Source organism: Bos javanicus, chromosome 15, assembly GCF_032452875.1.
Source record: "Bos javanicus breed banteng chromosome 15, ARS-OSU_banteng_1.0, whole genome shotgun sequence".
Lineage (NCBI taxonomy): Eukaryota > Metazoa > Chordata > Mammalia > Artiodactyla > Bovidae > Bos > Bos javanicus.
This window is the reverse complement of record NC_083882.1, coordinates 45017888-45041752: the sequence shown is the minus strand read 5'-3', so window position 1 is coordinate 45041752 and position 23865 is coordinate 45017888. Positions and strand designations below refer to the sequence as shown.

General features: G+C 38.6%; 2 protein-coding genes across 2 annotated transcripts; one reads left to right on the top strand and one right to left on the bottom strand.

Moving 5' to 3' along the window:
- Window positions 1–799: 799 nt before the first annotated feature.
- LOC133260947 (olfactory receptor 10J4-like) lies at window positions 800–1606 on the bottom strand. Its single transcript, XM_061439573.1, has one exon. The coding sequence runs from the start codon at window positions 1604–1606 to the stop codon at window positions 800–802; it is 807 nt and encodes a 268-aa protein (XP_061295557.1).
- Window positions 1607–14541: 12935 nt separating this feature from the next.
- Window positions 14542–15471, top strand: LOC133260946 (olfactory receptor 5P76). The gene has a single exon (XM_061439572.1). It carries the CDS (start codon window positions 14542–14544, stop codon window positions 15469–15471), a length of 930 nt encoding a protein of 309 aa, XP_061295556.1.
- Window positions 15472–23865: the final 8394 nt, after the last annotated feature.

The following is a 23865-nucleotide window of genomic DNA, read 5'->3' as shown; positions in this document are numbered from 1 at the left end:
ATAATTTTCTTCCTTCTCCAAAGGAAACCAAAATTATGAAAATATAGTATTCCCAAATCATCTATACTTGAATAAAAAAAGAAAATACAATATTCTAAAACATTTTGATACACTTACTACATACATATACGCTTGTGTGTATGCATATACCTGGGCTTCCGTGATGGCTCAGAAGATAAAGACTCCACCTGCATTGCAGATCTGGATTTGACTCCTGGGCCTGGAAGATCCCTTGGAGAATGGAATGACTGCCCACTCCATTATTCTTGCCTGGAGAATCCCATGGACAGAGGAGCCTGGTGGGCTACCGTCCGTGGTGTTGTAAAGAGTCAGACCAACTGAGCGACTAAGCGCGCGCGCGCACACACACACACACACACACACATATATATGTGTGTATATGTATGTATGTAATAAAATTTTTAAATATTTTGTTTAAAAATATTTTAAAACTACATCTAGTTTTTATGGCAGAAAAGGAGTAAGACCAGAACATATTAGTCATTAGAACACATTTTAATTGCTTTGTAAAACAAAGTGATGATTTGTATTGGAAGTACTCCAGGTGAAGGCAAAAGGAGAAGAGGGCGGCAGAAGATGAAATGGTTAGATAGCATCACTGACTCAATAGACATGAATTTGAACCAACTCTGGGAGACAGTGAGGACAGAGGAGCCTGGTGTGCCACAGTCCGTGGAGTTATCGACTGAACAAAAATAACTTCACTTTCTCTACTTTTATTTATCAAAGCTTGCACTATAAAAATTTTAGAAGTGTTGAGGGATCTTTTATTTACTACCTAAGGGGAAAACCTACATATGTTGCCTAGTACTTTCTTTAGGGCTGTTTGCATTTCTTTGTTTCTTAGACTGTAAACAATGGGATTAAGCAGAGGTGTCAGCACTGTATATGTCACAGCCATCAGCATATCTTCATGGAATGAGTCACTGTTCTTGGGCCTCAAATAGACAAAGCCAGCAAATCCATAGTGTGTGCACACCACAGTGAGGTGGGAGGAGCAAGTTGAGAAGGCCTTATACCTCCCCTTGGCTGAAGGCATCTTCATAACTATGGACCCAATGAAGACATAGGAAATCATAATTAAAATAAAGCTGCCCACCAACACAAAGGCAGTGAAGGCAAGAAGAATCATTTTCTGAAAAATGGTGTAATCACAGGCAAGGGAGACTACAGGTGTAATGTCACAAAAAAAATGCTGGATGATGCTGGAGTCACAGAAAGACAAGTTGAATACTATGAGGACGATGCACAGTGACACCACAACCCCAGTGATGCAAGAAGCCATCATCAGCTGAAAGCAGATCTTCCGGGTCATGAGGATGGAGTAGTGCAGTGGGTTGTGAATAGCAGTGTAACGGTCATAGGACATGGCGGCCAAGATGAAGCAGTTGTTGGTTCCTAAGCCAAAGAAGAAAAACATCTGTGTGGCACACTCAGGAATAGAAGTGGACTTACTGTCTGATAGCAAGTCCACCAACATGCGAGGGATGACTACCACAGTGGTACAGGTTTCTGAAAAGGAGAGGCCACAGAGGAAAAAGTGCATGGGAGTGTGAAGGTTGTGACTGAGCTTGACGGCCAGCATTACGGATGTGTTTGCGGCTAGGATGGTCACATGGGAGAAGAAAACCATCACAAAGAGGAGATCCTGCAGGTCTGAGAAACTGGAAAATCCCCACAGAAGGAAGGTGCTCACTGTGGTATGATTGCCCATTCTCTTGGTGTATGTAGCAACTCTCCTCCAAAGGTACAGAGGTTCCTGGGGTTAAGACTCTGATAAGACTGCTGAAAGTACTGATGCCCTTAATCATAGACACTGACAAGACAACTCTTAACAAAAAAGCCTGAGAAATGGAAGTTAAATGCAGTTGGCTTAATTCTACGTTAGGACTTAGAGTGATGAAGAAAAAGATTCTCATAGGAGAGTATATATAAATTCCATAGAGTAGGCCCAAATATATATTCTAGGAGCTCCCTAATTTATCACCCCTTTCCAGCTTCTACAATCAGAATCTTCAGGAATGAGAGAAATATAGAAAATGTTTATTTTCTCACTTACAAGAGTATGAGGAATAAAGGATATAAAATGTTTTATGCGTGGTCTAATTATAACTTGGCATAGAGAAGTACTTAACAATGTTGACTGAATCAATATTAAAGAGAAGTAAGGAAAAACTTTTGAATAGCTTCCAAACATTCTTGGAAAATAATTCTATCCTTAGAGGTGCTCTGGAGGAGGCAGTGGCTGCCTGGCTGACTATTATGTCAGTGAATGGACTTAAGAATGAGTGGACTTTCAAATTTATGCCAGTTTGAAATGTATGCTAATTTTCTGTACATAACTATGAGCTGAAGCAGAGTTGTTCAATAATTGTCTGTCATTCAGGCAGATCATGGAAGCAAAATGATCATGGAGACTATTCTAATCCTGGATGGCTCATCTGGTTCATGATGTTCTGATCAATTCTTGAGCTTTCAGGAAAACTTCCAGGATAAAGCTAACTGATGTACTGGTGGACAGGGCTTCTTTGCAGCATAGTTCTTATAAGAACTCAACTATCTCAGGTTGTCTTCATCAGTTGTTAAAATATCTACTATGTGTTTGAGATTACAGCATGAAGGTAACATACAGATGTTCCAAATAATATGGAGCTTGGTTTCAGGCACTGTTAGGGAATGAAAGAAAAAGAGTGAGAAGACATTGGTGTGGAGTTGTAGACTGGAGACAGACTGGTAGAAACACACTGGGAAGTATTTTTGCAGGATCCACAAAGCTTGAAGAAAAGAGAAAATATATCATTATCTGCAATGTTTGTGTGTTGTTTAAGTACTGAATTACTGGGCAAAAAATATACAAGGCAGTGATGTAGGTAACCAGTATTTACTCATAATTTCAAATACACTGGAAAAAATTCCATGTGTTTTTCTCACTAGATTTCTCCCAACAATTATGTATGGTAGTATTTCAATCCTGATGTTACAAAAATTGAAACCAAGGTATGGGTTGCTTAATTGACTATCTAAAGTCAATACATTGATTCCAAAAATATTTAATTACTGTATACAATGTGTTAATCAATTCTTAAATGGGAAATATAATACAGGATAAGACACATATGACCTTTCCTATCTCAGATAGAGAAAAATGCCATGAAGAGAATTAAAGGAAAGTGATATGGAAGTGAGGGACTGGGTGGCTCCATTGGACTATAGAGTCAGGAAAGCCCTTTCTATGGAACTGACGTTTTGTGATTAGAATGTGGTAAGCATGCCCCATATAAGATCTAGGGGTAAAACATGATACATGCAGGAAACAGCTACTGCAAGGATCCTATGGTGAGAATGAGCTTGACAGGCTTAAAAAATATCTAGATATCCAACACATCCAGAGGGGGTTCCCTGGTGGCTCAAATGGTAAAGAATCTGCCTGCAATGCAGGAAACCTGGGTTCAGTCCCTAGGTCTGGAAGATCCCCTGGGGAAGGGAATGGCAACCCACTCCAGAATTCCTGCCTGGAGAATTCCATGGACAGAGGAGACTGGTGGACTATACTCCATGGGGTTGCAAAGAGTGACTGAGCGACTAACACACACACACCCACCCCAGTATGCCTGGAGAATTCCAGGCAGGCTACAGTCCATGGGGTCACAAAGAGTCAGGTGTGATTCAGTGACTAACGCTTTCTAATGTACCCAGAACACCTCTGTCATATAGCCTCTTAAATACCTTACAGGATAAATAGTAGTATTGTGTCCATATTTGAGATAAGAAAACTATAGTCCAGAGAGTTAATTAATTGCGAAAGTGATAAAGTTTGCTAAAGGAGGAGCTGACATTTATGCCCAGACAGAGTTACTCAGGTGTAGATCTCCTTAACTAGTGGGTTAAAAAGTGTTCTTTGCGAGTGCAAGTGCCCTCGCATGGCACTCAAGATTTACCTGTCCATCTCATCTTCTGCCACTAAATTCCTCTGTGTGAAAAGCATCCCATTCTCCCCCAAGCATGGAGAGCTCCTTGGTGGCTCTCCTACTGTATACACATATACACACTGTTTCTCTAATTGCAACGTTCTCCCTCTGTGCTTCTTAAACCACAGTCTTTGTTCCAAACCCAGTTTAAATGTCACCTCCCTAAATGTAAATTGGTGCAACCATGTGGAAAGCAGTATAGAAATTTCTCAAAAAACTAAAAATAGAACTGCAATATGACCCAACAACTCCACTCCTAGGTATATACTCCAAAAAAACAAAAATGCTAATTTGAAAAGACATATTCAACCCAGTGTTCATAGCGGCACCATTTATAATAGCCAAGATATGGAAGCAACCTAAACATCCATCAACAGATGAATGGATAAGAAGATGTGGTATGTGTGTGTGTATATATATATATACATATACATATATACACATATATATATATACATATATATACACACACACACAATGGAATACTATTCACTAATAAAAAAGAATGAAATAATGTCATTCACAGCATGTGCTAAGTGAAGTAAGTCAGAAAGAGAAAGACAAAGGACTTCCTTGATGATGCAATGAATAAGAATCGCCTGCCAATACAGGAAGCACGGGTTTGATCCCCGGTCAGGGAAGATTCCACATGTCTCAGAGCAACTAAGCCTGTGTGCCGCAACTACCGAGCCTGTGCTCTAGAGCCTGCGCACTGCAACTACTGAGCCCATGTACCACAGCTACATAAGCCTGCACACTCTAGGGCCTGTGAACCACAACTAATGAGCCCCTGTGCCACAGCTACTGAAGCCCATGCACCCTGGAGCCAGCAAGTCACAACCACTGAGCCCTGTGCTCTACAAGAGAAGCCACTGCATTGAGAAACCGCGACTAGAGAGTAGCTCCACTCTCCACAGCTAGAGAAATCCTGCGTACAGCAGCAAAGACCAGTGCAGCCATAAAGAAATAAATAAAGACCCAGTGCAGCCATAAAGAAATAAATAAAGCATGTCCAAAAAAAAAGAAACAAATATCATATGATATCACTTACAGGTAGAATTTTTTTAAAAGATACAAATGAACTATTTATGAAAAAAAAAATAGACTCACAGGTATAGGCACAGAAAACAAACTTATGGTAGCCAAAAAGGGAGGAATAAATTAGGAGTTTGGGATTAACAGATACACACTATTATATATAAAAATAGATAAACACAAAGACCTACTGTATAACACAGAGAATTATATTCAGTATCTTGCAGTAACTCATAATGGGAAAGAATCTGAAGCTGTACACCTGGAACTAACTCAATATTGTAAATTAACTATAGTTTAATTTTTAAAAAGACAAGCAAAATAATAGGGAATTAGAAATGAAATTAGTTAAATAAATGCAAGACTCAGCAAAGAAAAACATACAAAACTATTTAATACATGCCTGTTTAATGAATAAAGTATATTTCATATTCTACCTTGGCCCCATGCCCCCAGATCCCTCTAAATTCTAGGAATGGTTTGCTTGGAACAAAGCAAAAAGGATTATTGCTTTCTGACCTGGACAATATACTTCACTTTCTGTGGCATCAAATAAGACACAGTTGCCATAACTGCTCCTGGTGGCATTAGTGGTAAAGAACCCACCTGCCAATGCAGGAGACATAGAATAAATAGCAGGTTTGATCCCTGGGTTGGGAAGATCCCCTGGGGGAGGGCATGGCAACCCACTTGTTTTCTTGCCTGGAGAATCCCATGGACAGAGGAGCCTGGTGGGCTATAGTCCATGGGGTCGCAAAGAGTCTGATACAACTGAAGCAACTTAGCACACACACACACATGCTCCTATACTAGGGAGCATATCAGAATCACCAAGGGAGCCTTCTTGAAAGTTACATGACCTCACTCACATCCATCCCAAGTTTCTGTTAGGTCTTTCCAAGAAGAGGAAAAAAAAAAAAAAAAACTAGAAAAAAGTTGGCATGTCCAGGGTTTGATAAACTCCCACTGTGACTCTGTTACTTCCTTTTTCCATTTACATTCATAAAACCTACTTTTCTCATAACACTCAAGGGAGCTAGTGATTGAAAACATGTCAATATGACAATATTCCCATTATTTCTGGTCACTCTCCAAGGGACAGAATTTGAAGGAGTTCTTTTCTGGCCCAGCATTTTGTGATAAATTTATCCTCCTTGGGCTAGACCACTTCTATAGACATAAAGGGACAAAACTGATTTATTTACCTGAAAAACCAATTTCGCAGTTTGTCCATTACCCATCCTTGCAGAGAGATCTAGCGGATTTAGTAAGTCTTAATTTCTTTGGGATGGCAGTGAGACTTGCAGAAATTTTAAGGTTCTTTCTTAAGTTACCTTTCAGACTCTCTTGTTTCATCACCATATCAAAATCCTGGACAATGGACCCTGTAAACCAATATAACTCCCAAGAGGTACATCAAAACCATAGCCAGCCTGGGGGCTACTGGAACCACTATGTCACTCATCGTTCCCTTCCAGGCTGAACTAGAGGAATTTTCTGGCAGTTCCACTTAATTTCTGTTCATGGGGTAGCATTGAAAGCTGGAGAAACAGTAAATATTTACCATCAAGTCTTTAGAAAAATGCATTTAACTTTCTTCCAACCCAACTAAAATGAAAGTCAACTTTGAATCAGTTTTTCCATAATTTTCAGGAAAGATACCAATATTTTAAATGAGAAGATCAAAGAGTATGCTTTATTGAGTAATAGATATGCATTTTGATAGAAAATTTAACAAAATTTACACAATTCAAGTTTCATGATGCTTATGCTTTTTCTAGTTATAAATGACTTTTGTAGATAGATGAAAATTTATTTCCTTGCTTCTTTCAATAAGCTTATATATTAGACCCACCAAAGGAATGCTTGTTGTGTTACATAAATCACATTTAATTATGAAGCCAAATGGCCATACTGTGTAGCCAAAGGAAAAATGGAGATGCAGGAGGAAAACACAAAAAATTCAATTGCCAATGGTTTACAGTAAAATTTACAATTAAATAATGGAAATGACATAGGGATTTTATCCATGTTTTTCTTTACTCTTTCCTGATTAACTGTATTGATAGAATGAAATCACTTAATTAGCCTTGAGATTAGATCTAGAATTATACAGGAGTGTATTTTTGTAAAGGGATAGTTGATAGAGAAGTTAGAAAGGCTTGTGATCAAATCCAACCTCTGCTTCTATTACTTACAAAAGAGCATAGTTCAAAGTCCCTAATGAGCGCTTCTCTCCTCTGTAAATGGCCTTAAATATACCTCCTTGCCCAGTGACAATGTTGCACATATAGACCTATCAGATGATAAGTACCCAGTTCCTGCTAGTTCATTTACTAAAACATCATGTGTAGGTGCTCAGCAATACTGACCTGTTCACACGCGGCCTTGTAATGTGGTACCTACTCTTCTGCTGAGTTGGCTGTGTGAAGTCAGTCTTTCTCCGCACACTTCACTTTGGTCTCAAGTTTGCAAACTGTTCTCAGTTTGCAGCTTTCTAACCTTCTCTCATTGCTGTTGTCCATGTAGAATAGCAAAACAACAGTATTTATCTCCAGTCCAATTTCACTCTTAGTATTTTCAGTATCTTCTATTAACACATACATCTACTTATTTATTATTAGTGGATAGAGCACAATGTTTATGGAAAATAAAAATATAAAATAAAATCCTACCTTAATGCCAAAGAGGAATCACTGCCAATCTGTTAAAAAGAAGAAAACATTAAGTTGAATGAGGAAGTCATGGCTCACTTACATCTTTCTACAGTTTTTTTTTCTAACATCATTTAGGGGTAAATTTTTAGGCCACTTTGCCCTTTGAATGTCTGTGATGCATTAACTCTATACCTGAAATTACAAAGTGTCTTATAATAATATTGTGGAGTCTTCTCTATTCCTCATGGCTGGAGCTAAGTTTCATGCACATTCTAATAAGAATTCTATGGTCACCTGAGACCATTGCCCCTTGACACTACTTGGGAGTTCCTTCCTTTCCATTAAATACCAGGAAGATTGTTCTCTGTGGACCCAGAACTCATTGTGAAATTCACAAAACATTGTTTTTATTCTGAGGTAGCATCTTGATTATTCAATAAAGTATGTTCTTATTTGTTTGAAAAAAAAATCAAGTAACTGAAATTCAACTTCTTCAAATATATTTTGGAATGTGGATGATTATATCATATATTTTTTTTAAGTCCTTCTTAATACCAAGTCCCACAGGCATTCTGTTCTATATACAATGCTAGGGAGAGGCCAATCATGTAGGGTATTGCCTTGGGAATCAGTCAGAAGAAAGATGGAAAAGAAAAAGAACACACAGAATGATTCTGGTGACAGCATTCTCATGAAGTAAATCTTCTCTAGAAGGCCTTGCTGAAGAGGAAAATCCATTGTAATTGAAATCTCCATTTACTGCAGTGCCATTCAAAATTTTTTCCAATACTTCATGAAATTTTGAAGACATAAAGTCATTCTGAAAAAATTATACTCTTAGCATTTGTATATACACTACCTAGAGAATTTGTAGTATCTACTGTTGTATAAGAAAGAGTTGCAGGGAAGAGCCAATTCTGACTCCATGACGGATCTGTTTCACTGATTTTAGCCTTTGTTTTTTGCTTTTTTTGTTACTATAATCATACCTAATGTCTGCTTCAGGGAATCCTGTTCTTCCTCCTGACTGATTTTTTAATTATAATTTAAAAAAATTTTTAATTGGAGTAAAATTGCTTTAAAACGTTGTGATGGTTTCTGCCATACAACAATGCAAATCAGCCATAATTATCTCCCCCTTGAGCCTCTTTCCCCTCCTCCCACTCCACTCCTCTAAGTCATCCTAGAGTGCCTGGCTGGACTCCTTGTGTTATACAGTAACATATCACCAGTTATCTATTTTACATATGTATTATATGTATCTTTATGCTACTTTCTCCATTCGTCCCACTCTCTCCTTCCCCCACTGGGTCCATAAGACTGTTCTCTATAGTTGCCTCTTCATTCCTTCCCAGCAAATAGGCTCATCAGTTCTATTTTTCTAGATTCCATACACACGTGTTAATATGGAATACTTGTTTTTCTCTTTCTGACTTACTTCACTCTGTAAAACAGGTTCTAGGTTCATCTACCTCACTAGAACTGACTCAAATTTGTTCTTTTATTTTTAAATGGCTGAGCATTTGGCGTGCTGCAATTCATGCAGTTGCAAAGAGTTAGACATGACTAAGCAACTGAACTGAACATTAGAGAAAAACATAAGCAGTACACTCTTTGACATAAATCACAGCAAGATTCTCTTTGTGTGATTGTTAAACTAAAAGTGCCTTTGTTTGGCTCACAGGGAGATAATCTGACCCTGCCCACCTGTGAATGACTATAAGAATTAGTTCAGTTCAGTTGCTTAGTCATGTCCAACTCTTTGTGACCCCATGGACTGCAGCACACCAGGCCTCCCTTTCCATCACCAACTCCTGGAGCTTGCTCAAACTCATGTCCATTGAATCAGTGATGCCATCCAACCATCTCATCCTCTGTTGTCCCCTTCTCCTCCCGCCTTCAATCTTTCCTAGCATCAGGATCTTTTCAAATGAGTCAGTTCTTCTCATCACGTGGCCAAAGTATTGGAGTTTCAGCTTCAGCAACAGTCCTTCCAATGAATATTTGGGACTGATTTCCTTTAGGATAGACTGGTTGGATCTCCTTGCAGTCCAAGGGACTCTCAAGAGTCTTCTCCAGCACCACAGTTCAAAAGCATCAATTCTTCAGCACTCAGCTTTCTTTATAGTCTAACTCTCACATCCATACATGACTACTGGAAAATCAAAGCTTTGACTAATTATAAGAATAAAGAGATTAATACATCCCCTCCCCAAGGTTGGCCATTCCAGGAGATATTTGCAAGATAATGGCCTTTTTACTTTACTTTCTCAACTCATCCTACTCTCTCTGGCATCTAGACCACCCCCCAACAAGATGGTTGTTTTGAGACATTAGTCTACCATCTTCTTGGTCAGCCAGCTTTCCAAATAAAGCCATATTCCTTACCTCAACACCTTGTCTCTTTATTGACATGTCATACAGATGTATTGGCCTGTCATGCAGTGAGCATAGCAAGCTTGAACTCGATAATAAACATACCACAAAACTTAGTGGACTTAACTAAATTCATGTAGACATGGCTCAACAGGGATAATAGAAACATTGGCTATCTTGTTCATTATCAGATCTGGCTGCTTATACTGGCTGTTGTCTAAGATCTTAAATGGGGATTCAGCATTTCTGCATATGCATGGTGATGGGTTCTGTAGGTGAGCATTTCATGAGAGCCAAGTGGACACCATACCACCTTTTATTCTCTATTGCACTTGCACTGCATTCTTTTCATTCAGACATCTTTGAAGTACTATCTAGTTTTAGGACATTTACATAGATTCAAACTCTTGATGGGGCAGTGACAAAGTTCTGGAAGAGCATCTGAAACCGGAATTACTGCTATCTTTATTTTGGGAGACACATTATGCCATCCATTAATATTTTATTATCTTTGGTTTGTCTCATCTTCTTGTACTTTATCCATCTATTAGTTCATCTGATTTTATGACACATGTCAAAGAAAATTACAGGTATCAGTACACTTCCTCATAAGTACTGTTTTACTCATATCAATAACTAGAGTTCAATACTTGTTACAAGTTATGCTTTATGCAATTTTACAGAAATTTACATAAAGTGAAATATGCTAATCTTAAGTATATAATCAATATATATTGGTGAATACATTAAGCTGTGTAACTCAAACACCTCTCATCATATAGAACACTACATCAGCCCAGGAAATTTCCCCATACCCCTCTCAAGTTAGTTGGAGATCCCCCATATAGAGGTATTCATTATTCTGATGATTTTTTTTTCACCCAGGCTTAGTTTTGCAGGTTCTAGAATTTCATACAAATGGTATCATACAGTATGCCCCGTTGTTTTGTAAGGCTTCCAGGCTGTTTCTTTTCCCAGTATATACAAAGGCAACTGATTTTTTTTTTTCATATTTGGTGGTATTTATTAGTTCTCTGTCCAAAATGGAACAATAAACTTGACAAAACTGTCACATAGTCATCAGAAACCAGCCACCTATCTCAGCCAAGCTCACCTGACGTCTCTATGTAATTAATTAGTACTCAACAGCTGGTGGCAAAAGGAAAGGACCACTTTCACGTGGAAGGAAGGACAAGCCAAGACAAGACCACTAGTGTCTGTGAGGCGTGGAAGGCAGCTGATTTTTGTATGTTGATTTTATATCTTGAAACTTTACTAAATTAACATTAATTCTAACAGATTTTTTGTGGAGTCTCTAGTATTTTCCACATATAAGGTCACACCACCTGAAAATAGAGACAATTTTACATTTTCCTTTTCAACTTGGATGCCTTTTAAAATTTATGTTTTAAATTTTGTCTAATTTCTCTTGATAGAACTTAAAGGATTATAAGTTGAAAGGAATTGGTATGAATAGGCATCCTTGACTTTTTCCTGGTATTAGAGGAAAAGCTTTCAGTTTTTCACTGGTGAGTATGATTTTAGCTGTGGGCTTGTCATATGTAACCTTTCATTATGTTGAGCTACATTGCTTCCATACATAATTTGTTGAGAGTTTTAGATCATGAAAAGATGTTGAATTTTGTGAATGCTTTTTCTGCATCTATGGAGATGATACAATTTTTATCCTGCATTCTATTAATGTAGTGTATCACATTATCAATCAATAAAATGAAAAGGCAACCTATGGAGTAGGAGAAATGCTTGCTAACCATATATCTGATAATGTACCAAATATTATAAGGAAATCATAAATCAGAGCACTTCCCTGGTGGCTCAGTTGCTAAGGAATCTGCCTGTAATGCAAGAGACCTGGGTTTGATCCCTGGATTGGAAAGAATCCCTGGAGAAGGGCATGGCAACCCACTCCAGTATTCTTGCCTGGAGAATCCCCATGGACAGAGGAACCTGGAGGGCTATAGTTCATGGGGTCACAAAAAGTCAAACATGACTGAGTGACTAAGAACATAAATCAGTAGAAAAATAAAATTAAATAACTTGATTAAAATGTCATTAAAGGAATGAATAGGCATTTCTCCACAGAAGATATACAAATAGCCAACAGCATTATGAAAAGGTGCTTAATATCATTAATCATCAGGAAAGTGCAAAGTAAAACTACAATGAGATACCACCTCAATTCTTGAATGGTCAGGGCACTCAAGATAGCTGTTCTCTTGTTCTCTGTACATCCTCTGTTGGATCAGTGTCTGCCTCACCTACACCCTACTCAAAAGACTGACCTTCTTGTGTACTTGCCCCAGGCTAAGGTTACTACTTAATATTCGATGTTTAGTATTCAGTTCAGTCGCTCAGTCGTGTCTGACTCTTTGCAACCCCATGAATTGCACGTGTCCGACTCTTTGCGACCCCATGAACTGCAGCACGCCAGGCCTCCCTGTCCATCACCAACTCCCGGAGTTCACCCAAACTCATGTCCATCGAGTCAGTGATGCAATCCAGCCACCTCATCCTCTGTCGTCCCCTTCTCCTCCTGCCCCCAATCCCTCCCAGCATCAGGGTCTTTTCCAATGAGTCAGCTCTTCACATGTTTAGTATTACTCGACCTTAAACAAAGTAAACTTATAATCAATATTTAGCTTTAAGATAATTCATTAAGAATCAGACACGACTGAGCGACTTCACTTTCACTAACTACCAGTTGAAAGTGTACAAAAATCTGATAAAAAGAAATGATTAGTTCAGAATTGACAGAAACCTTAAAGATTACTTGTTTTTATTTGAAGTAAATTGTTTCATACTCACTTGAGAATGTAATAATGACCTCTGGTGCTTTTGAATTCACATTTGAATCTCTAAAATCTTCAGAGATTTATCCCTAAAGACAAGTGATAATAAAAGACAGGATGGCTGCTATATAACAATAACTCTGAATTTATTGCTATAAATGAACAAATTTCAAGAGGTAAGACTTTGCTTTGTGAATTAATCTGTTATACTGAGTTTCATTTACCGTTTGAGAATATTTTACCCTAAAGTTGCATCTGTACTCACAAGTTGCATCTGTGCTCGGGCAGAGGTAATCCAGCAGTCAGCTAGCAAGTAACATTAGCTGAATTAACCAAAGTTTCTATAGTCTATTTAATGTGTATAAACAGGCATAATTCAAGGTACTAGGATTCATCATTTTCCACCAATAAGATCAGAAGCTCACATGGTCTTTTGACACTATCTACACTTGGCATTCAGTCATTAAATTAACAGATTCACTAGCTTTGAGATACTTTGCAGATTTACTGTTTTTAAATATCTTGTGGAAAGATTTCCTTTGTTTATTGCTCTGTAGACTTTAACTGACAGGCAACCAGAGACTTTGGACAAAGTCAACAAAATGAATCCAGAAAATCTGGAGATGATTTGCAACCTGGGCACTCACTGGATGAAGCTGGGTAAACTTCTTTTCAGGCTGTAATTGTATTCAGCTGTATATCGTGTCGAACCTAACATTATTTTGTTTCACAGTACTCCATGGGCAAAGGAGCCTGGTGGGCTACAGTGGCCGTGACTCAGTGACTGAGCACAATACAGACCCCATCCATAACTTCAATTTGAAATTTATCTTTATTTCTTCTATTGTATTTCTCTTTTCAAAAACATGGTCCTGTTTTATTGATAGAAAATTTAAATGTTGTGACTAGGCACCTTGTTTATACATTAGCTGTCAGAAAGTGGAAAGGTAATTTGTTATCCATCCTTATCCAAGAGATATGACTTCATCTTAAGTATTGTTTAATTTCATTTAGAGTGTAGTTTCTAAAGGAATGTACTGGTTTCAAACTACCTGAAATCCACATTTTGATTCTACCACTTGTTGTATAAACTTAGGTAAGTTTCTTAACATTATCAAAATCAGTTTCTTCTTCTAAAAATAAAAGTACTTAATATTATTTCATGGAAACTAAAAATAGAACTTAATATATAAAACTCTTAATATTGTGCCCATCATTTGTTAAGCATTTCATAAATATTAGCTATTGAGTTCCCTTAATATAATCCTATATGTATTTATACATTTTAATCTTTGTTATACTGATCATTCCTTTTTGCTCTTCTCATGTCTTAATTTTTTAAATCTTTAGCTTTAAAGTCTCTTAAGTACATTTTATCAATATTAAATATAGAGGGAAAGAATCTACATTATTTGAAGCCAGTTTTTTTTTAAGTGTTTTTACTAAAAACAATTTTTTAAATATAGAAGACACATGTATAAAACGTAGATTCTAAAGTTAAAAAATCCAAGCTTAGCTTGAATAATTTATTTGTTTATAATAACTTCTATATGTATTCATGAAAATGGAACCACTGAATTTACAATTTCTTTAATGCAGTGTTTCATCATAGGTTCATTTTGGTAGCAGCTACCTTATCTCATGGATTCCCTGTGGCAGAGGAATGATACTACAATGACAGGATTCATTTTACTGGGCTTAACAAATGATCCAGTCCTTCGAATCATCCTCTTCATGATCATCCTCTGTATCTACCTGGTGACCATATGTGGGAATCTCAGCACAATCATTCTTATCAGAATCTCGTCTCAGCTCCATCATCCTATGTATTTTTTCCTGAGCCACTTGGCCGTTGCTGATGTGGGCTATTCATCTTCTGTTACACCCAATATGCTTGTAAACTTCCTGGTGGAGAAAAATACCATCTCCTATCCTGGATGTGCCATCCAGCTTGGTTCAGCTGTTTTCTTCGGATCAACTGAGTGCATCCTTTTGGCTGCCATGGCATATGATCGCTTCATAGCAATCTGCAGCCCACTGCTTTATTCCACCAAAATGTCCACACAAGTTTGTGTCCAGTTACTCATAGTGGCTTATATAGGTGGTTTTTTTGATGCTTCCTCCTTTACTATTTCCTTCTATTTTTTACTTTTCTGTGGACCAAATCGAGTCAATCATTTTTTCTGTGATTTTGCTCCTTTGGTCGAACTCTCCTGTTCTGACATCAGTATCCCTGCAGTTGTCACCTCATTTACAGCTGGCTCCATCATTGTGGTCACAGCAGTTGTTATAGCTGTATCCTACATCTACATCCTCATCACCATCCTGAAGATGCACTCCACCGAGGGGCGCCACAAAGCCTTCTCCACCTGCACATCCCACCTCACAGCAGTCACTCTGTTCTATGGGACCATCACGTTCATTTACGTGATGCCCAAGTCCAGCTACTCAACTGACCAGAATAAGGTGGTGTCTGTGTTCTACATGGTGGTGATCCCCATGTTGAACCCCCTCATCTACAGCCTCAGGAACAATGAGATTAAGGGGGCTCTGAAGAGAGCTTGGCAGAAAAATACTTTCTTAGTGAAGTCTGTTGTTTTGTAGGAATTGATATAATAAAATACCATAAATATAATAATAAAAAGAAATTGAGTAGTTGTGCTCTAAATATGATGGTCCATATGTAATTAGCCAATGTGGAGCTTCTTGGTGAAGGTAGAAGGTGGAATTTCTGAGACCAAATTATTAATCAGAGGCTAATAGTAAGTTCTCTTTAATAAAGCAAAATTGAAGTTATCATAACAAACATATTTGTTCCTATGTAAAAAACACTTGATATGCTAAAAATTCTTTCAAAATTGTATTCATACCTTTTCAAAAGAGCTTCTCTGCTGTAAGTTAGGGGTTTTGTACTTTCAAACCTTTCAGACTGTGTCCATCTTCAACAGCAGCTTACCATGAAATAAGCATGATAATTACAGAAATGACTAAATACATTCTATGGGGAGATGACCAAGTAGAACCAGACAGTAAAACTGCTGGAGACTTTCTTCTTGCAGGAAGTTTACCTTCTAGCAGTGGGACTTTTGGACCCATAAATTCTGGTCTGTGTTCTTGATCTCTGGTGCCAGCCTAGTCATAGAGGACCCATTAAAAAATAGTGAGATGCCCCTGTCCAAACCAACTGTGAATTCTTCTTTCAGGTCAAAACAGGTGACTTCTCCGTATAAGATAAGCAGGGTTTCTGAATTCCTAGGGAGTAAGTAGGCAAACTCTTTAATTCCTAGGGAGTGTTCATAGTCAGATGGACATCCTACTAAGAAAGCTTGAGCGAACTAGACTGTGTTTCCCCTGTGAAATGTATCTGTATATACTGATGACTATCATATCTATTTCTCTTTCCCTGTCTTCTAAAGCTTCAGATAGAAATATTTTTGTTTGTTGACTCTCAAGCACAAATTATCTGAAACTAAACTAATTATATCCTTATACCTCCAACTTGCTCCCCTCCAATGTTCCATACCTCAATAAGGAGCACCATCATTCAATCAATATATTGATTGATTCAGAAACCTGAATTGATTTCTTTTCTTCACTTTCAGACACCTACATTTAACTACCAAGTATTTATATTCTGAGTCCTAGATTTTTCTATTTCTCTTTACTTTCACTGTCAGCAGCTCTATTTCCAGCAATCAATTTATACATTTTACAGTAATACTCCTGAGATAGCTAATTTTATGTGTTTATTTGAGTGACCAGTTGTTTGGTCAAACACCAGTCCAGATGTTGCCATGAAGGTATTTTTATATATGGATGAAGGAGATTGGTCCTGGGTGTTCTTTGGAAAGAATGATGCTAAAGCTGAAACTCCAATACTTTGGCCACCTCATGCGAAGAGTTGATTCATTGGAAGAAGACCCTGATGCTGGGAGGGATTGGGGGCAGGAGGAGAAGGGGATGCCAGAGGATGAGATGGCTGGATGGCAGCACCGACTCGATGGATGTGAGTTTGAGTGAACTCCGGGAGTTGGTGATGGACAGGGAGGCCTGGCGTGCTGTGATTCACGGGGTCGCAAAGAGTCGGACACGACTGAGCGACTGAACTGAACTGAATATTTATATCAAAAGACCCGAGTAAAGTAGATTATCCTCCATTATGTGAATGTCCTTTGTTTAATCAGTTGAAAGCCTTAAGAGGGAAAAAACTGAGCTCTCTTGGAAAAGAGGGACTCTGTTTTCAGTCTGCCTTTGATTTCAAGACTATGCCTTCAACTCTTACCAGAATTTTCAGTCTGTTGGACTGCCTGTTGATTTTGGAATTGACAGTTTCCACAATCATGTAAACTAACTCCTTAAAATAGATCATTTTTATCTGTCTACCTATCTATCATCTATCTACTAAAGGCAAAAAAAAAATCTTGAATGTGGCCCATTTTATTTTTCTTTCTTATTACTCTTCTCTCAGTCTTCAAACACTCAAATCCTAGAAAATAAATAAATTGGTCTTTTAAATCCTTAAGCAAGTCCATATTATTTTCTGCCTCAGGACCCTCTCAAATGCAGTAACTCTACCTGAATGCATTTTTTCCCCTTATCAGGGTAATACCCACTTAAACCATAGGTACTAACCTAAGTGTTTTTCTCATCCTTTTTGGAAATCTTCTTAAGACTTCAGACCAAATAAGTACACCTATTATCTCCCCACAGAAACCTGCATATTTTCTTCAGAATGCTCAGTGCACTTGCAGTTACAGATTAAGCATATATTTTCTCCAAAATATTAGAAGTTGTATATAGACATTCCAATGTCTTTCTCCTTTCCCCATGCATCTAATTTCCACACAATCCTTGGAACATTGCAAGCATAAATGCACATTCCAAATGAAAAAATAAAAATGAACAGATGGTTGAATAAAGCTTTCGCTCTAGCATGAACCACTGACTATGTTGCCTTTTAATCTGTTGAATGTCAGCCTGATTCAAGTGATTGAATGTTTATGTCTGATCCTATTAAAACTCTGACAGGGTTTTACACAACCCCTTGCTCACCACAATCATGTCACTGCCTTGACAATGTTTAACTCATTTTGGCAACTAGAATTCCAGGCTAGTTTAGTGAAATTTTTGTAGCCAACCTCTGCTGAATAATGTCTCCCTTATGTCTCCTCATGGTAGGAGAGTTAGAAAATGTAGAAGTCAAATGTTAGTAATAGTAGCAGTGGCAAGAGTATTAACAAAGGAACTAATGGTATGAGACTATTTACTACTTTCCAGTTACTATTCCCGGTGATTTACAAGTATTAACCCAATTAATCCTCAGAATAACAAACTTTTTTTCCCCAATGTGTATTTTACAGAGGATGTTACTGATGCATATAAAGATTAAGCAAAAGCTCAAGGTCATGAATATCCTCTTATTAATCTGATTTCTCTTAAGGCACATACTCTTTCTGGAGGGGCAGAATGAGGGGCTCTTTGAGAATATTTTACCACTAGAGGACTCTCATTTGACTTTGACACATTTCATTCTAGCCAACTCTCTGTTCAAAGTAAATGTGCAAACTTCTGTAGCTGGATATGTTAGCCTAACTCGTATTAGACCAAATTTCTGGCACAAAATAAGAAGGTTTATATGGCTGCACCATGCAGCATGTAGGACCTTAGTCCTCCGCCCAGGGATTGAACACATGCTCCCGGCATTGGAAGCATGACTGCTAGGAAAGTCCCAGAAAGTGGATAAACACTGATAAATGTTTGAAGGCATAGACTTCTGGTTCCGTTGAAAATGAAGCTCTATTCCCCTTAGGTCCTCCCTCTTATTGCTAAAAATAATCCTGGATGCAACCCAACAAACAAGCATAGGGAGACTCTACAAAGGACAAAGAAGAAGGAAGACTAGGACTTTGAGACTTGAGGAACAACACAGTTTGAGTCCCTGTATTTCCGTATTGCTTCTGTATACCCTGGAGAGGGTGCTGCCTCCCCAAACTGCCAAGAGACACAGACGAAAAAAGCTCCAAGAAAATCCTATTCCTTTTAGTCAGAGGATAAGGAAAAGAGCAGCCTCAAGAGAACAGAGAACCTTCTGGTAATACATGCCCCGCTCTAGATAAACACTGATGGAAAAATCACACCTGCCTCCCTACCCTCAGTGTCGGTGGGGCCAAGAAGGGAACTGACCTTCATCCTACCCACTGTCTGATTCCCTTGCCAGGGCATGCTCAGTGGGGCACAGGGGAGAAATGAGCCTCCCCTGTTATTTGGCAGCAATGAGACGTAGGGTGGAAGTGTGAGGTGGGGCTAATGGTCCTCTGCTTGCCTATATCCAATCCTACTCGTAAGTGGGAGTCCTACTCATAAGTAGGGAGGAGATGAGCTTCTACCTTGCTGCAACTACAAAGCAGTGTGAACCAGCTCTCCACTTCTCTAGGGACAATAGGGCTCAACAAGGTGCCGGCCTTACCTAGACAGTCAGCATCAGATCACTGCTGGGGAAAAGACAGCAGGGCAGTGGGAGGAGCTGAGCCTCCACCTTACTCATTGCAAGGAGGCAGGGGAAGTCAGCACTCCATCTTTGCCAGAGCTGTGCCAGTGGTGCTCAGCAGGAAGCTGAACACACACACAACCCGAGTAGTTGCAGTGACACCTCAACAGGGGGACTTCCTCCTAAAGAGGATTGAATATGACCCAGAGTCTCATAATACAATATCCGAAATGTTTATGATACAATAAAAAAAAATCACTGTCATACCAGACATTGGATTTCTGAATACAGGGTATATTAAGTCACTGATTCGGTCAAAAACAGTGACTAGCTGCACACTACTGTGGGAGGAAATTCAAGCACCCCAAGAGGATATTTGATGCTCATCACAAACGAATCCCTAGACATTGCTCCTGGCTCTGTTTCCACCACATCCCTCTCTGCCCCCTACACCCACATCAGACAATAGTCCTGTCTTTCTGCAAACACATGGTGATCCTTCATGTAGCTGTGCCTTTGCAAGTGGTGTTTCCTCTGGCTCCTCGGCAGCCCCTCCTCTTACTGTGTTAGACTTTTACTCAGTTTTCAGGCCCTAGCCTGAATGACTTGATTCCTCATCCTCTCTTGTCACCCACATTTTCTAGATTCCAGAATTCTGACTAAACTATGTCTCCTGCATTCTACTCTGTCATGTATTTGGATTTTTGCCCCTGCCTCTTCCAGACCTGACCTCCACCTCCTACCACTTTTTCTATATCAAATTTACAATCAAGCTACATCTTCTCATTTTCAACATGCTTTAGCTAGCCTTTGCTTATACACTAGAGAATTCTGATAGCTTCTAAACCTCATTGCATGCTTCAGTTATACCATCTCATATACCCTTATGGCTATCCTGAGAGATAAGTGCTATTATTATGACCATGTTTGTAGTGAAGAAAGAATGGCCTAGAGAGTTACTTACTTTACCAAGGTGATGCAGCCAGTCCATGTACATGTATAACAAACACAGCAAGAGTCTGCAGAGTGTCTGGAGACCCATTTGCGTGGCTAGCTGATATGAAGGCCTGTGTCACTGTAAATGCCCTAGCACAGCATTCAAGGTCTTATCTGCAGCCTCATTTCCTGCCACTGAAACTGAGCAGGACCCTGCAGGGTTTCCCTAGGGTCAGACTCCCACCTTTTCCTCCACCTGCCTCTTGTTTGTAGAAAAACCTAGGCTCCTAGGCCTTCCTTGAGTTTCAAACAGCAAATTTAATCACAGAAGTATGAAAATGCAGAAACAAAAGAGTCAAGCAAGATAAAATAATAATAGTTTATGACAAGCATAATAACACAGAGTCAAGGATTTTTAGTTCCTCCTCAGGAGCTACAGATATTTTTCTGAGCTTCATCCTTGAGTTGTTTTGCAAATACTAAAGCTCCCACCAGAGGGAAGAAGTTAACTGCATGCTGAGAAGCAGCACATAGACCCAGAAGGGTTGGAATCAGAAGGCTGATGAAACATCGCCTTATTACCTCACCACCTCCAATCAGAAGGTTGTGCACAAGCTGATCACGCACTCTGCGACCCTCTCTCTTGCCTTGTCTTTAAAGAGCCTTCCTGGAACCATCAGAGTTCAGATCTTCCGAGTATGAGCTGCCCATTCTTATTGCTTGACCCCACATTGGGCACTTGCAATCAACACCATACTTTTCTTCACCTGGTGTCAGCATGTTGGCTTTACTGCTGGCAGACTAGAAGACTCAAGTTTGGTTCAGTAATTGTCCATATACGGAACATTCCCCTGTTTCCCAAACATCATACATCCTTCATGGTTTCTACTTTGCACAAATTATTTTCTCTAACCTGCAATGCCCTTCCTTTTTTGTCAGCTAAAGGTCTAGCATTTCTAATGAATCATTAAATGGCACTTTTCTACTAACCCTAACCCCTCCCCACTCAAAAAGGAAAAACTTTGGAATGCTTCCCACAGAAGTCTACCCAGTTTCCCTAGTTTGGGTAGTGACTTCTCCCAAAGTCACATTCCATTTTCTTGAGACAGGGTTCCCCTCCCTTTCTTCTTCTCCCCCTTCTGTTTCTTTTTTTAAAGTTTAACTCATATACTAGACAGGTGGAGACCAGTTTCAAAATTTTGCATCCCCATTAGACAGCCTAAGTCTAGTAAATGTAGGCTTTTGGTAAGGTTATTTCAGTGACTGTAGGAAAAAATGGAATTCGTTCTTCACCAGAAAGGCTCTTATGTTTGTTATTTGGGGGCATTTACTAATTACTCTATAATTTATTTTTGGTTTATTTAAAATTTATTGTATTTATACTAAAGTAATTGGCTGCTTTCTAAATAGGTTTTAAGAATCTTGTCACCTAGCATGTGAATGCTGTATGGAAGTTTTATATGTACTCTCTTAATGGAAATAACGATGGTGAAAAATCCAACAGACTTCTGAAAATGCCAGTAGATAGAGTCTAAGAGGATGAGACCAGCATTTTCTCAAGTTAGAAAATTTACTGTAAAATCAAATCACACTTGACCTACAACAGCGGTTATCTACTAAGAGGCACATTAGACTCTCTAGGGGAGCTGTGTCAAAAAAACAGTACATCTCTATCTATACCTACAACAAGTTCCTGGCAGATCTCCCCCAAAAGGAAATCTCCAGCATATGAGGGTACATATACTCTGCATATTCTTTCTCACTAATTTTGGTTGAGAACTTTTGACATAATTTTCTTGCATTTTGATGTGAAGCTCTGGTCTTTAAAAAAATACTATTCTAGTAGTACAGTAATGATGGAAGATGATGTTAAGATGACATTATCTGGATTCTTCTTAATCACCCTGGAGGCACTGGAGATAAGATGCCTATACCATCTTTTCAGCCCCCTGTTTGTTTTTTGCAAGCATTACTCTCTTTACTGTGATGGCTTTTGCCCTGAGTTTGCCATCCTAGGCTTTGTTTGAAGTTCTTCAACGCTTTCCCAATACTGTTTTCTGGGTTCCAACTCTACCAGGAATAGAAACTTGACAAAATTCCTAGATTATCCATGCCTGTATTTTCTTCAATATATCCCAACATGTTATCTACATCTACAGGTACATGATCATTAAAAGACAGAATATTAATTTGTATAGAGAAATAAAACTAAAATTCCCACAATCTACAGAAGGAAAATAATTTTCTAGTCTCATGAATCGTACCAATGTTTTCTTAGGCCATTCTCCCAAGTCAATAGATATAAAAGCAAAAATAAACAAATGGGACCTAATTAAACTCAAAAACTTTTGCAAAGTAAAGAGAACCATAAATAAAATGAAAAAACAACCCCTAGAATGGGAGAAAATATTTGCAAATGATGCGAGTGACAAGGGCTTAATTTCCAAAATATACAAACAGCTAATACATTTCAATAACAAAAAAATAAACAACCCAATTGAAAATGGGCAGAACACCTAAATAGACATTTATCCGAAGAAGATACACAGATAACCAAAAGATACATGAAAAGATGCTCACCATCACTAATTACTAAAGAAATGCAAATCAAAACTACAATGAGATACCACCTCACATCAGTAAGAATGGCCATCATTTAAAAAGTCTATAAATAACAAATGCTGGAGAGGGTGTGGAGAAAAGGGAACCCTCCTTTAATGTTGGTGGGAATGTAACTTGGTGCTGCTTCTATGGAAAATAGTATGGAGGTTCCTCAAAAAACTAAAAATAGAGTTGCCATGTGATTCAGCAATCCCATTCCTAGGCATATACCCAGACAAAACTATAATTGGAAAACACACTTGCACTCTTATATTCATAGCAGCACTATTTATAATAGCCAAGACATGGAAACAAACTAAATATCCATTAACAGATGAATGGATAAATAAGTCGGGTACACATACACACACATATACACAAATCAATATAACTGAGCCATAGAAAAGAGAGAAATAATGCCATTTGCAGCAACATGGATGAACCTAGAGGTTATCACACTAAGCAAAGTAAGTCAGAGAGAGAAAGACAAATACCATATGATATCACTCACTTGTGGAGTCTAAAATATGCTACAAATGAATATCTCTATGAAACAGAAACAGACTCACAGACATAGAGAACAAACTTGTGGTTGCCAATTCTTCCCCAACAGGGGGTTTGGGATTAGCAGATGCAAACTATTATACCCAGAATAGGTAAACAACAAAGTTCTACTGTATAGCACGGGAAACTATATTCAATATCCTGTGATAAGCCCAAGAATATATATATATGTAGAACTGAATCACTTTGCTGTATAGCAGAAATTAACACAATATTGCAAATCAACTATCAGTTCAGTTCAGTCGCTCAGTCATGTCTGACTCTTTGTGACCCCATGAACCGCAGCATGCCAGGCCTCCCTGTCCATCACCAACTCCCGAGGTTCATCCAAACCCATGTCCACTGAGTCGGTGATGCCATTCAACCATCTCATCCTCTGTCGTCCCCTTCTCCTCCTGCCTTCAATCTTT

Bases quoted from the DNA above. Each gene is read 5' to 3' on its own strand.
- LOC133260947 (XM_061439573.1), bottom strand. From the start codon at position 1,606: ATGCTGGCCGTCAAGCTCAGTCACAACCTTCACACTCCCATGCACTTT.
- LOC133260946 (XM_061439572.1), top strand. From the start codon at position 14,542: ATGACAGGATTCATTTTACTGGGCTTAACAAATGATCCAGTCCTTCGA.